Consider the following 15,345-nt stretch of genomic DNA (forward strand, 5'->3'; position numbering starts at 1 on the left):
AAGATGGCCTGTGTTTGCTTTGCTGCTCTTTATAAACCCATCTTGGTATCTCGCACAGGGATGCTTGTCATCGGGCGTGATAGCTCGATGCAGTGCTTGCTGTCTTAAAGAGAAAGTTGAGTTCCGGCCATGTGATTGCATTGTGAAGGAAACGGTGTGGAATCGATCAGAAAAGGTTGATCATCTGTCATATACAAGTATGCGTGTGTATTGCACGGTTCTAGAATCATCAAAATGATAAGAAATTTGGCCAAATCTTGGTAAAGTTACAAGCACTGTACACAGAAGGATGTATATGGGACTACACGAACACGTGGCGTAAAAATCCGTCCTGATTTTTACGATGTTACATGACATATTTAGAATATGAAGGCATTTGAAGAGTCATGCTTTTCAGAGAACATGTTTTATCTGATGTTCTTCCACCCTTGCATAATAACAATGATAACAATCACAAATAATTTTTCACCTCTTCCCAGAACTCAACCTTCTCTTTAAGATTCTGTTGCTTGTTTCTTGAGTGTCAATGCCATCCTTTATGTCTTTGCTGAATCATGAAATAGTACAAATAACAGACTATTAATAGAATGGAGTTGCTCATTTGCAATGTTTGACATTCATGATGCATGATGCAAGTTGACAAGTTTGCTTGACACATCATCTAGTGTGATAGTGCTGATGCAGTGCTCGTTGTCTTAGATTCTGTCACTTGCTCTACTTCTGGTCCGTTTCATTAGTTTCATCAATGACAGCTGCGACAATTCTAAAACATATTCAACCAATGGCCAATGAAATGCAATGATTCCAGAAGATGACATAAATCATTATATCTTCTATATTGATAACAGGTTACCGGTAGATGAAGCAGGGCCCTTAAGAGATGAAGATACCATCGATGCCATCTTTGCTGAATCAAACAGAGATACTTAACTGCATATGTTGCAGATTTTCATTGCTTCTTCACCACCATTCTCTAAGATTCAGTTTCCCAATCTCCAAGTATTGGTATTCAGATGATAAAGCAAGAGGATGATGATAGTGGCGATGGAACGATGTTGCTCATGACAAACAACGTTGGAAAACATAACATTGGTATGTCACTGATGTTGGCAATGATCAAAATTGATAATGATGATGATGAAAATAGGCCGAAAAGTAATCAAACATGGTTGTGAAGACAATGATCATTAAAATATTGAAGAGCTAAAGACGGTAATGAAATTGGCATAAAAAAACCATGGACAGTGATAGATAATCGAACCATTCAGAGAGCTGACATAACCAGTGATTAAAGCTAACATTTCAAGACTCTCCCTTCATTTCATTTACCATCTGATGTAGTAACTAAGCTTCAGTAATCTACGCAATAGATTTTTTAGTTACTCCCTCTTACTTTCCTCAAATCTATCCTGAGAAAGAAAGAAAAAAAAAACCCATCTCCTCGAGATTTGGGTGGGCGGATTTTATCGATAGGAATCACATTAACCTATGGACCACTGTGTTCTCTTATTTCCATAGGCTTAGTACAAACATCACTTGGTTTCTGTAGTCATTGGAGTAATCAGACATTAGATTGTTCCTCGAAGGCAAGAGAGTTCGTTCAACTCATTCCAGGAGCTGAAAGTGGGCCTGGCTACCGTCCCGATGTCATGGAGATGTCAATCAAGTCCCACTGTTGCCCTGACGACCCGTTGCATTTGGCTACGGTAGGCGTGTCCTTGCCACCACTTGCTTTCTCTAAACACAGACCACTGGGACTGTGGACAAAAGTTTTGGCCTGTGAGAAAAAAAGAAGATGAAAAGTTTGTCAACAAACTTCTTACAACTTTATCATAAAAAGAACCACAAATATGGGTGCATACCTGCTTACCTTCAACAATAAAAAGCATGTAATGTAATGGATTTTTTTCCACACATTTTGAGAGAAGTTTGGAATTATCCCTTTAAGTGATGTTCAGCAGCTATAAAATGAATGCATATGCAGTTACTGCATTTAATACAGTACCCAACAAATTTGATTACATGTACATCCTTTTAAAAAATCACTGAAATATTCTAACTCCTTTAGTACATATCAATAAATTATCACAGAATGCCAACTCCATTGCCAACTCTGTTACTGCTTTAAGACTTGCAATTTTTGCATAACTTTGTAAAAGTTGAAATATTTAATTTGTTGTTACGGGTGTACTTGCTTGTGTTGTATATTGCATGAGTTTGCAGCAAATTTGAAAAATAATCAAAAAGGGAAGTAGATTTTGGAATAAACCATACCCATTCCATTAATGCCTACTACAGCACACTATGTTAATCCCAGATATTCAATTCCATTTTCTACATTTTTCATGAACCCTGAGCAAAAAAGGATTTGCATGTGACATTCATTTCTAATGAATGTTCCTATGTAAGCACAATACTCTGTACATGAAATCAATCATGAGTTGAGATGCAGTTCAACACCCATATGCCTACAGTACGTATGGATTTCATCTTAGGAAAGAAAAAGGGAGAATCCCTATATTTGCTTCTTGGAAACAGAAAACGCACAAGATGTACAGCCCATACTTGTAATAATTTTATTTCTCCATTTTCAGATTGTATTAAGATCATTATATGCTGAAGTTTTTATCTTTTTTTGAAGGAAAAAAAAATCAGTTAATGGATGATTTCTTGTGTGGCTGATGCCTCTTAGGACTGGACTAATGTAATTGGACTTTTCATTGCTATATAAACTGGTTGTTTATCCCTGTTGAATGCCTGTCTAAGAAATTGACTACGTTTTACCTGACATAAAATTACAATTTTGCACTGGCATTTATATCAAACATTTTGCTACTCATCAGTTTCTAATAATAAACAACTTACATCTTCTTTGTAAAGCCACTCCTGGTTGCCATGTTTTCCATGGCATTTAATCATCACAACGTCTTTATAATGAGAGTTAGCCGAGGCATCTAGACATAGATCATCGTGCTTGATCTCATTCTGTTTAGTAAGGGCAAATATCTGGAGAGAAACATTGGGAAAGACAAAGAAAAATCATGGTTATATATACATCTACATCTTTTACTTTTTTCCCCCTTTTATATGCCCCACCCTCTTCACAATAGCTCAAAACAGTGGGTATTGTTATTAGTGTAAACGGAGGGGTAGAATGGTGATGTTATTGTATAGCTGTGTGATAACCCTGAATCCTTATTCAACCTTTTTTGGGGTTGATGTAGAGAAAATTCAAAGTTCTGGGAATGGTAATATCAGTAGAGGTCCTTATCAAAATAATTGAATGAAAGTACATTATCTTGACATTCATGTTTCATAAAGCTGGTCAAGGGCAAAGTTCTGCTCATAAAAAAGATTACAAATTCAAATTCAAAGTCAAAGTCAAAATTGTGTAAGTTCAGCTAATGTGAAAGTTTTAGCAGTGATGTTACAGCTAGCTGTACAAGGTCAATGTCCCATGGGAAACATGCAACAATGTAACTCAAAATTGACATTACTGCTAGTCACAGTCAAACTCCAGCATATTGTAAACATACTTTGCAAACTAGCCTATGAGTAATTTTTAAAATCCATACATGATTTTACTCTTATTTAATTTCTCAGAACTTTGTAAAGTCACCAGGAAATAGTAGAAATGATGCATTAAGAAAAATAAGGAATTTCGGAGAAGACATGCAGACAACCAAGCCAGAAAATGCTAAAGTTTCAAAGATGGTCGATGCACTGTTGATGTTACATGCACTTTACAGTGTACATCTATGTAGCAGATTTATCATTTCATGTATCTCTTCCCTATGTGGAAAAACACTTTTCCAGGATTCACTTGCACGTTGCACTAGTGTTGAAAGATGCATCACTTAAACAGCTACAATTGCTGGCATATTTATGGATTACTAATACGATGACAGATGTAACAAAATTGATCATCCATACACTGTATCTCTTCCAAGATTTACTTAAACATCTGTGAGCATAAGAATACTGACAGCCCGTCACCAGTGCCCCGTTTCATACTATTTTACATGTATCATAGCTAAACAAGATATTATAATGCTGATATTCCATTGTACTGCATTCCAGTAGATAATGGCATAATGCAAGAATAGTTTCAATGAGAAAAGTTTAATTTTCTCTTTTTTTTTAATTTAAAAACAAAATTCACGTAAATCTTTTTTTCTATGGGATCAAACTGCAAGATCCGAAGTAATAATTATTGCACATCAGTGACAGGTAGATGTAAAAACTACAATTATCTGCCCGATGACATTTAATTTTTTTTTTATAATTATCCCCAGATAATTTTTGAAGTTTTCATGCTACGTGCCCACTAATTTACAGAAATTGCCTCTTTAAAATGAGAGTAAATTAGTCATGCATGCTACCATATACATTTCACCTGAATATATGCCCATTTTTTTTCATCACATTCAGTTCCTGTACTATTTCATTACATCATCGATTCAGAGCAAGAAGGGCATTACCTCTCTGTTTCATAATAGGAGTTATTGCCCTTCTGGCTCCAAACATACCTCATGCAGTTCTTTCTATGCAACTAAACATGCGCTATCATTCATTTCAGAAGAGGCTTTCGTTGCAGGTATATTTGTTTACCGCTGTATTATAGAAGCGTATTAGCTCCATGGGTACTGTAACTGGCTGCAGGCAAATATAAACAACATGAGTACAAAGCATATCAACTGTAATACACAAAAGTACATCAAAGAAACACAATGAGACATAATCATACAAAACTACTAGATACATGAGCATTCAGATACTAGCATGGTTATTGGCAAGAAAAGCCTCATTCAAATATGAAGACGTAAGTGTAATGCGCATTTGTGTCTAATAACTCAGAGCTCAGTGAATAAGCCTGGACCATTGTTACGCACAAATGGAATCCATTTATACGTTGTAAAAATTTGCCAAGATATCTGAACGAGCCTCAACTTTGTCGGGTAATCTAAAAAAATATGAGAAATCATATATGAATTACATATGTCCTAATGTTTGTAGTTTTCAAAGACAAGGATAGTTACTGAAACGTCAGGTAAATCTGGTTTTACAAGACTACCATTTAGATTTGACATACTGCCCCTAAATCAATGTGTGTTCATTATTAGTTTACAAGTGCTTTTAAAACCCTTTGAATTAAAGATTGAGAGTTCAGAAGTTAACGGTTTGGGGCTGGGAAACATCTGTCGGGTGGGGACATAAAATGAAGGTCCTAGACACAAACAAAATACAATAACTGTACCCATAAAAATCAAGGAACAGACAGTATCCCTCCTCATAAAATGACAGAAAGGGATCCAACATCTTTTTTTTTCAGGCAGGAAGATAATCGGACCTGACTTTAATATCTTAACCATGCACTCCATGTCTTTCTGGGTGAGAGCTACGAGCAAAGAGATTGTACCTGGAAACAAGACCACAAAATTGAAATTGCTCTGATTTATCCCAGTTTTGTGTTTTTTTGTATTTTTCCTGGCCCACCCACAAGAATATCATATCATCATAAGAGAATGATCACTTCATTTAGTTACATTCTGGGGTTTTTTGTAGCGAAGGGACAAGGAGACAATGTACAGAAGTAATAATCTACCATTGTTGACAATTTAGACTATTTAAAGGGTGTATCTCACTGAGAAGTGAATGCTTGCTAACGTAGCAAATTTGGGGTTTCCCCAGAGTTCGTAAAAGGTTGCATGAAAGTTCGCAAACAGTTTCATTGTCGCAAAGAAATTTTTAACATGTTGACAATTTCTTTGCGAATTTTCCACAAACAGTTGCAAGCGTTTGCAAAATAGTCGTAAGCCTTTGCAAATTGTTGTAAGACGGTGTTGCTGTAAGTTCTTTTTGATTCGCCAATGCTAGCAACCACGTGACCATATGGTTCCTATATAATATCGACCCATTGAGTACCAGGAGTTAGCAAAAGGTCCCAAACATTCACAAACAGAGGCAAAGGATTGGTAAATAAGTGCTAATCTTTGCAAAAACTGTCGCTAACATTTGCCCACAGTGGCTAATAGTCGCCAACTGCCTTTCGCAAACATTCGCTCAAATGTTCCTAATTGTCACTAAATGTCGCCGAGACTAACCATGATTTTCACCAACATTCATCAAAAAAATTGGCAAATCCAAATTCACAACGTTCGTAAGCATTCGCCGCTCAGTAAGATACACCCTTTTTATGGTTTGTGTATAATGTAGATGTAGCCAAAGAATTTTGATTCTTCTTCTGAATGAAGGTTTCAAGATGTGTGCATCTGCTAGCCGTCCTTCTGCTGGGCACAGGACATTTTGGTTAAATCCTCCAGTCTATTAGTCTCATAATGAAAGGATTAAACAAAAGACATATCTAGAAGTGATATCCTACATGTGTGATTGTTAATATGCATTAAGTAAGGACTAAAATCTAAAGTGAAATAGAGTCAAAGAAAAGTCTAAACTTGAAACTGCATATTCTCAGAAAATGTACACCTGCTGGGTGTGTATCCCTTAGCAACCTTCTGTTACTAACCTGGTTGCCGCCTTGGCCGTGGCAAGAAAAGATGCCCACTTTCTCGTTCTCCTTCCTCCCCATATTATCTAGGCACTTGTGAGTCTCTATATTACGAATCTGCAGAGGAGAAAAGATGAAAAGGATGAGAAATATTACAAAAAGTGATATCATATTGAACATGTAACCAATGTCAGTATAATTAGCTACATTATCAATCTGCACAGGAATAAAGATGAGGGGGAGGAGAATTATAGCATCACAAAAAATTTGTTCGCACAGTATGAATCTATTGCCTTTCTTGTGGAACCTTGAAAAGTCTTGGGATTTATGTCAAGAATGCGACCGATACACAAAGAGCCGTATAACTACATCTCTTCCGGTCTTGATTTACACTCTTCAGCATCTTAAATAGCTTTAAATTGGCAACACTTTACACCAAACCTGGCTGCTGCTGCTGCTGCCAGAGAAGCTCAGTTACCTATTACCATTATCTTAACTAGACTATTCTCCTTCATTGAGAGATTGACATTCTCGATTACGTTTCTTTGTGTTCTGATGGAACGCCGATCTTGAAATAAGATCATTACCGCAAGCTACTTCAAAGGTCCTGTTCATACTTGAACCAGAAATGCCTTTATTTACGATTTGATTGTCGTGTTGACCATTGCCTACCCTAAAGCCTCATTCACATAAGTAGTAAACTGCCTAAAATCCTGAATTACCCATCTTTTCGATGTTTTCCATTTCAAATTTGTTTTTAATTGTCAAGTTAGTTTTTGTAGTGTTTAGTTTCTAGTTTGTAGTTTATTTTTATTTTTTTATAACCGTTTTACACAATAAGTGCACGTCTGGCTCTAAACTCTCTCCTATGCCTACCACATACCTGGACCCTATGAGCTTCAAAAAACCACATCTATGTTACTCCAGGAAACGCCCCCCCCCCTCCCTTTACCCCTCTGCCCTCCTGACTCTATATCCAAATATATACAAGTTGTGCGTATTTTACAACCCTACCTCTCTCTCTCTCTCTCTCTCTCTCTCTTTTGTGACTCGGTAACAAAATTTTGAAGGTTGATGAAAAAAACTGTAATTTTTTAATGAAATGTTACTCTTTATATTCCTTCTACTGTACTCACCCTCTAACATGCAAAAATTTTCGGGAAAAATTATCAAACCACAAAGATATTTATGGTTTTATTTGAAGGCGTCACTGTGCGACACCCTCTAACAGTAAATTCTCCCAACCATTTTTGAATTTTCCCAAATATTTTCCATGAAAATAAGACATAAAGCAGCCTTTAAAAAATCTTTCAACACTTAAATGTCTGGAATGGTATATAGAGCCAATTCATTGCTTTGAGACAATTTTCATTCACCTAAAATGTAATTAATAAATTGTAATAATACAGTTGGGAAAATCAAGTAATCGATCAGGTCATTTTCCCCAATTTGTATCATTAACAATGGTCCGTTTTCACCCAAACTGTCAGATTATCTTTAATTGTACATCTACCATTGAAGTCACTCCCTTAGCCACATTTTTTCTCATCTGAACAATGTTACCAAGTCCCTTTAAACCATCCACTACCCCATAAAACCGTCCGTATATACGAACCCCCAGCAATCATCAAGTGCCTCACACAGACACTAACCTCAGTGACATCTCGCACCGGAGCAATGAAACACTATCCCCACTCAAGCAGTCACAGACCAATTCTACCTACTTCCTTTATGCGCTGAAGCTCTAGGGTACTTCAAAAACCCATGTTGACGTTTAATAGACCTCGAGGTACATGTGTACATGGTGCTTTAGTGAAGGTCAAGTTGTTAAAATGTTGTAAAGCACATGTGTTTTCAATCCTTTTTAAAAACAAATCTAAATCATGAAAAGAATATATAGACAAAATGAATTTTAAAATATGGATATGATAGGGGGAAAATACAAATGTAAAAACTTAAGGAGAAAACAAGATAATGAGGGGACTAAAAACAGCACCGCCAGCAACACAGAGAGTGGGGGGGGGGGGGAGGAGGGAGAGAGAGAGCCAGATGAGAAAACAGGCAAGAAACATAAAAACAAGAAAACCTACACAAAAACCTTGTTGACGTTTATAGGCCTAGAAGTACAGTGTACATGGTGATTTTGTCTGTTTTATGGTGTCACATGTATTTTCAATTCTTGTTAAAAACAAATCTACGGAATATGTAGACAAAATGAAATTTGAAAATATGGAGATGATGGGGAAAGAGATAAATTCTAGATTAAAAAAAAAAAGCAGTTTGTTTTGCTCATGGTGTTCAGACCATTTTAATGTATTTCAACACATTCTCTTGTTTGAATCTAAATATGGTTTTATGAACACATAAGCATATGATGGGAAAGAAATGTAAATTTTAGAAATAGAAAGGACCAACAAAAAAGAGGGGAGGGGGAGAAACAAGGAATTAATGCTGTTTGGTTTAAAGAGATGTATAAATGAATGATATGGTTATTCTACTCACTCTGCACACAAATACATACCTCTCCTATAGTTTTAAAGTCCAATCTGAACTGGGACTCTGGATATATATTTTCTAGGTACCACTCAAACGTGTGACACTTTAATCTATCTCGGAGCTTTTTCCTTTGGCTAACGTCACCAAATTCTGTTTTCCTCACACCTGGAAGAAAAAGAAGAGAAAAACCAAATAAACTTTGTCAGATTTCAATTCAATTCAATTCAATTCAAAGCTAAGCCAAACAAACACATGGCAAGTAAAATCAGAGTTGATTAGACCGAATAAACTAATAAAGATTAAGAAATGCACATATCATCTAATAATACATTTATCCCCTCATCAGTGTATATCTATATATAGATTAAGATGTACTAAAACAGTTAGTGGAAATGGAAAGTTCCAGGGGAAATACTAAACCCTCATAATATGTAGTGGAACAAAATGTACACATGTGGCTTTCCATACATCAAATCAGGCTGTGCACAAGACCCTGCCTGTGCATGTGTAGATTTGTCAGTTTCTCTGCGTATCAGTGTCTGCACTATGAGACTACATATGGCTCTGTACTATATAGGAATTGTGGTGAGATGTCAAATAAGAGACTGTGCTTGTAGACTAGTGCATGTTGGCCAGGCAACAATAGGCCTGTCTTCACTAGCTCGAGATTGCCAAATATCCCGCTATTTGAACTATTCCGATCGCAAACTATCCAGCTAATTTGCGTATTCATCAGCCCAAAGTTGCAATTAGCGGGATATTTGGTCGGCATTGTCATCCCAAGATATCTTGGGATAGTTTGCAAAATATCCAGCTATTTGTCTGGTGCGCCTTCACCAGACCGAAGACTCGCACTATGCGCGAACGCTGAGCAAAATATTTTGAGCTAATTTCTCAAAGTCGAGTTTCAAGTTTCGAGGTGGAATCTCGAGCTGATGAAGATGCGATTTGTAACTTCGGGATTAGTTCCCAAATCAGAAATAGCAGGCTATTTGGCAATCTCGAGATGATGAGGATGCGCCTAATGTGAACAATTGCCTTCAATGGTACATTTCATCCCTGTAATACTTGCTCAGTCCATGATTCAGTTTGCAATTGCCTGAGCATATAGACAGGCATGTCACTACCTTGGTAACATGTCTTCAATACTAATCATCAAATTTCACCCTTGTACTGACGTGATCTACATTTCAAATATAACTCTGTCTGGAGTTGGTTATTTCATGCGAAGCGTCCTTAAAGATACTCTCTCTTTTTTTAATTAGTATAAAAATATATAATGGGATGAATGTCATAGATTACGGAAGAAATTGCAGTTTAAGAATAAACATGTAGGAATTGAAAAATGAATTTCACACAGAATAAACAACAAACAACCCTTAGATTAAAAAAAGTTCAGCTGGGTTGTTGAATACGTTCTACCGAGAGTGCCACATGTGACGCTTGTAATATGTCACAAATCAACAATTATTTTCATGTCTTGATATTTTTTTAATGGGGAAGGGTTCCATGTTATTAATATTTGCTGATTTACCAACCTTACCAAATCATTTCAAAATCATCGATAAGACTTTATTTAGAAAGAAAAAAACTACTATATTAATTAGATTTGTAGATGTAAAGCTTTAAACTAGTACTAGTTCCAATAAGAATACAATGATATTTGAAATCAAGGACATTCTCATTCATGTGGCATTGCTACTATGATATCGCTCATTAGAGCCATAAGGGCATTAATTCATATAATTTATTACAGAGTTAGCTCCCTTCTGGCTCTGAAAAGAGGATACTCTTCCACTACTAAAGGAATATTAAAGACAGAGCTTGAAAACATTTTTACCAAACACTAGGAACTCAACCTTGCCTTTACACCCTAATGCACACAAAACCCATGCACATAGGATACATCTCCTTGCACTACCAGTACATGCCTGAACTCGGCACACTTGCTTTCCCTTCAAAATCTATTTAGAGTTGACAGATGATGAGTACATATTTACACACTTGAACATGTAGATTCAACGGGACGCTCTTAGGGTGCGCGACTGTTCCAACTCTTGAAGCTTGGATTGTCTTAGATTAATTTGTGAGTTATAGTCAAAAGCCCTTGAGAAAAACATGAAATTGAATGAGAATATGTCAATTTAAACAGGAGAAATAAAGTTGATTGTTAAATGTCACTTAAACTGTTTTCACACTAGAAAAATTGTGCTTAACCCCGTACTATACATGTAGGTGAGGTTAAGGGGGGGTTTTAGCCCCACCTATATTCTGGGGTTAAGCTTATTCCACTTTCTGTTCAGACTCGTATTTATCAAAGTGGGCTAGCCCCACCTATAGTAAGGGGTTAGCTGGCCCTGCAAAATAGCAGGGCTAACCCGGCAATTGTGGTGCTAACTCCTGATAACTCCTGATAACTCCGCAATTGCAGTGCCAAGCAAATGAATGAGAATTAACAGAAACGAAAAATAGTCCAGTACTATGCAATGGAGCGTATCGCAGCTGGTCAGATGCGAAGTAAGGAGCCCACTGTCCAATGGTCCAATTATATAGTCCGGGGCTAATGAATTGCAGTGAGAACAGCATGAATTTTCTTATTCCGGAAGAGGCGCTAGTCCGGGACTAAAAAACAGCATGTGTGAAAAGCCAAAAAGTCTGGGGTTAAGGATAGTACGGGGCTAAGCAAAGTACGGTGTTAAGCAAAACCAGTGTGAAAAGAGTATTAGAGGCATGCCCCTCCCCTGACACGAACCATCATATGTGAAGTGGAAATCACATTTAATGCAGTAAAATCAATAATGACATACAATTAACAACTAAATTATTCATACTCTTACCAAGTTTTGTAATTTTAAAAGTATGTGAAAAATTGATTTGTCCTAATTTGTGTTTCTTTAGAATGTGACATCTATAAATATTTTTCAAAGGCCTTTTAACCAGACCACCTTTCATTCTTTAGTTACTAAAAGACACCCACAAAAATACATTTACAAGGGGTCTGAATAATTCAGTTCTAAACTGGGCTGTACAAGGTGCTGTTCCTGATGCAGGCTATACCGTACTATGACAACTACATGTACCCTGGGTATTTCATCCCAAAACACACCTCTCCCTAACAACTTTACCCCATCAAGGACAATTAAACAAGTCTACATCTAGACTATAGATAAAGTGCCTTGAACATAACCATGAATGTAATAAATGATATAAAGCAGTTGAAAGTCAAAACACACTATTCTTCACAGCACAAACAAGAACAATGCCACTCTCAACATACACATCTCGTTTACATTTGATCACAAAGTTTCAAGAGCGGTCGTTAATTCATTGGACTTCAACAAATGATGAAGCATCGGTCGAAGTTGGAACACATCTTTCTTCTTCACAGCACAAACAAGGACATACACATCTCATTTCCAATCGATTTTGAAACCCAATGCCCAAGCTGTTCAAGAGTGCCCTGGTTGTTCGTTCTTTGGACTTCAAAGACTAATAGTCCTTTTAGACTAAAGAAAATTGTATACAAAACTTTTATAAAGGAATGTCATGTAAGGTATCATTGAATAGCAGAAGGGGCATACAAACGTGAAAATGGGTATAACATTACATACTCATTGTGCAAAGAAACTAGTTTTTTAAGGTAGGGGTCAGTCAACATGACCACTGGTCAATCATCAATACACGCTGACAATAATCTTCGCCCAGTTTTACGATTTTCGTACAATACAACATTCAGATGAGAATGGGACCCTGATTTGTTATCGACTTTGTTCTAATCGATACTGAAACTGCTGTTACACTTTACCAATGTTTTGTTATTTGATGTTCAGACAAGAAACATTGATAATCTAAAAATTAATAATAATAATAATATGTCTTGTTTTCCCAGGGTAGCCTCATCAGTATTCATAATGTTCTCCCTTAGGGCCCTGAAATCACGTCATTACCCCGGCCTTAACCAAGCTACCATGAAAAGGTGCTCAAGCATTCAAGGAATTTCTTCCTACCTGGGTGGAGAATGGCAAATGTAGATTTATTTCTTGCGAAAGGACATGAATGCCACAGCGGGACTTGAACCGGGAACCATGTAATCCACCGTCCAGTGACGTATCCACTAGACCACAACACCTCTATCACATAGCTATTCATACGCTTTTCGTCTTGTGGCATGTATAGATGAATTTTGGTAGTCTGAATGAGCAAGGGGGGAGAGTCCGGGAGACAACCGCAAGAAAAGATCCATCAAAATAAACGAGCTGAAAAACACTTCTCAGGTATCGGCTGCAGTGAAATCAATCAAGAACCTCAGTTGAGAAACAGATTCAAGGGTCCTTTTGGACTGTACTGGGAAAATAAACAAGGTTGGATGTTCCATTGAAGTGGTATGCTAAATAAAGCATTCATTTCAAGGCTTACACGTCCCTTGTCCCTTTGTATTATTGTAAAAATGTAATATTCAAAATGACATTATTTTTTGTATAGGTTAATGCATCCTACAGACATGTTTGTTATTGTTTACTTGAAAGTCTTTCTCAATTTTTTGAAAATAAAAGCCATTAATCTTAACACTGTCCTACTTGTAGCTACTTGCTCCCTCTATATAGAAAACTTCCCAAATCGGTGCCTGTTGGTCCCCCATGATCCTATTTTTCTTATGTTAAATGAGAGCTGAGTTAATGAGATAGCCACCTGTCACAGTGACTTCGCTGGCTCGCTTGGTGGTCTAATCCCTTCTGGCTGAAGTAGTAAAGCCTGCCTTTAAAGATGCAGACCACAAAAAAGTAAAATTGTATAATGTTAAAAGTAGTCATCCCCCAAACTAATGAGATGTTAAAATGGTCAAAGGTCAAAAAAATTAAGGGGAGAGTGTACTTCAAAATAAGGTGTCCGTCGTAGTTTACTTCGATTTTGGAGGCTAAGTCAAAGTTAATTTCTGTGCAAATGAGCACAAGTGCATCTATTCCCACATTAGTTGCCTTTATTTGGAGTGAATTTCAGTATTGTAAACTTGCAATAATTTTTTTTACAGAAGCCACGTTTATTAGCAGCTGGTATTTTTAACGTTGTGTAATGGGATGGAACCCCAAAACTATGGAGCAGAATATATGTTGGTAATTGGTCCGTTATATCATACCTGCCAGCCTTTCTTAGCAAAAATTGGGTATCTCTCACAGAAAAATTAAGAATACCGGTATAGTGACTTTCTATTTTGTATAATTTATACACAGAAGTTTTCAGAAGAAGAGAGGATTCTAGGTGTCATAACAATAGCTTGGGGACCAAACATAGGAATCATTCCTCCAAAGTAGGAATGATTAACAGCTATGTTATATTCATGACTAACTTTTTGTGACTTATCTATAAGCACACAACGTGTTTGAAAGCACAATTGTGGTATGAGTTTTGAGAAGGTGTGTGAACGCGAATTTCAAGCTTTAAGGACACCATAACCGTCGACCTGAGCCGCCACCTCACCTGACCCTACTTCTATCTATTTATAGGAGAGTCAAGAGTGCAATCTTCTGTCTTCCTCCTATCTGTTTTCCACAATCAAATTGATTCGGACGATTGAAGGGGAAGGTAACACCAAAGAGCACACTTCTTAGAGCTGTCATTGCCGTCAGGCTAGCTTTCAATTCAAGTATCTGGGGTTGGGGATGGTCGAACAAGCTTCATCTTGGGCAAGGCTCTATTTATCCTCTGTCCATACTCAGAGCTCATAATGTGCTTCATGTGAAATATGCAAACACACGCTCCCTGGCTACTTTGTCCAAATAGACAGAGTCACATAATGAGCAAGATACTTCAAACTGTAGTTTAGATCAGGTGCAAGTATGAACACACCGCCCAATCGGCTTCAAGAAGAGACCTGCTGCACTCCGTCCATGCTCAGGCCTTTTAACATGCTTCATGTGAATGCAAACACATGCACCCTGGCTACTATGTCCAAATAGACCGTCATTCAGAGTCACATAAAAAGCAAGCAACTTCAAATCGGCATCTAAATCGTAGTTTAGATCAAGTACAAGTTTTAATATGTATGAACACACCGCCTAATCGGCTTCAAGTAGAGACCTACATGTGCACTCCGTCCATGCTCAAGCCTTGTAATGTACTTCATGTGAAATATACAGAGGCACGCTCCTTTGCTATTGTGGCAAAATAGGGAGCTATTTGGGCTTGTAGAGAAGCAATCTACTTCAATCTAATTTCATTTTGCGGTAATTAAGAGCTAACGGTGAGCTCTCTTGCGGTGTAGGAATTCTCAGGGTATGTGCTCCTTCTGATTTTCAATGTTCGCTGATGCCTCGTTCACATAATCCCCTCAAATAACCACCTGC

At 37.2% G+C, this 15,345-nt stretch overlaps 1 protein-coding gene across 2 annotated transcripts in view; it reads right to left on the reverse strand.

Annotated features, from left to right (window-relative positions):
- Positions 1–416: 416 nt before the first annotated feature.
- Positions 417–15,345, reverse strand: part of LOC764247 (polypeptide N-acetylgalactosaminyltransferase 13) — a 96,308-nt gene continuing 81,379 nt past the window's right edge. The window contains exons 9-13 of one of the 2 annotated variants that reach the window (XM_030990552.1): positions 9,030–9,169; positions 6,527–6,625; positions 4,612–4,656; positions 2,866–3,006; positions 417–1,777 (exon numbers count right to left, since the gene is read on the reverse strand). In XM_030990552.1, the coding sequence (XP_030846412.1) occupies positions 1,634–1,777; positions 2,866–3,006; positions 4,612–4,656; positions 6,527–6,625; positions 9,030–9,169 (569 nt within the window). In that variant the 3' untranslated portion in view covers positions 417–1,633. The remainder of the gene's footprint in view (positions 1,778–2,865; positions 3,007–4,611; positions 4,657–6,526; positions 6,626–9,029; positions 9,170–15,345) is intronic. The other variant, XM_030990553.1, reaches the window with a different exon arrangement.

The sequence above is a fragment of the Strongylocentrotus purpuratus genome, unplaced genomic scaffold (genome assembly GCF_000002235.5).
Source record: "Strongylocentrotus purpuratus isolate Spur 01 unplaced genomic scaffold, Spur_5.0 spur5_scaffold_19, whole genome shotgun sequence".
NCBI lineage: Eukaryota > Metazoa > Echinodermata > Echinoidea > Camarodonta > Strongylocentrotidae > Strongylocentrotus > Strongylocentrotus purpuratus.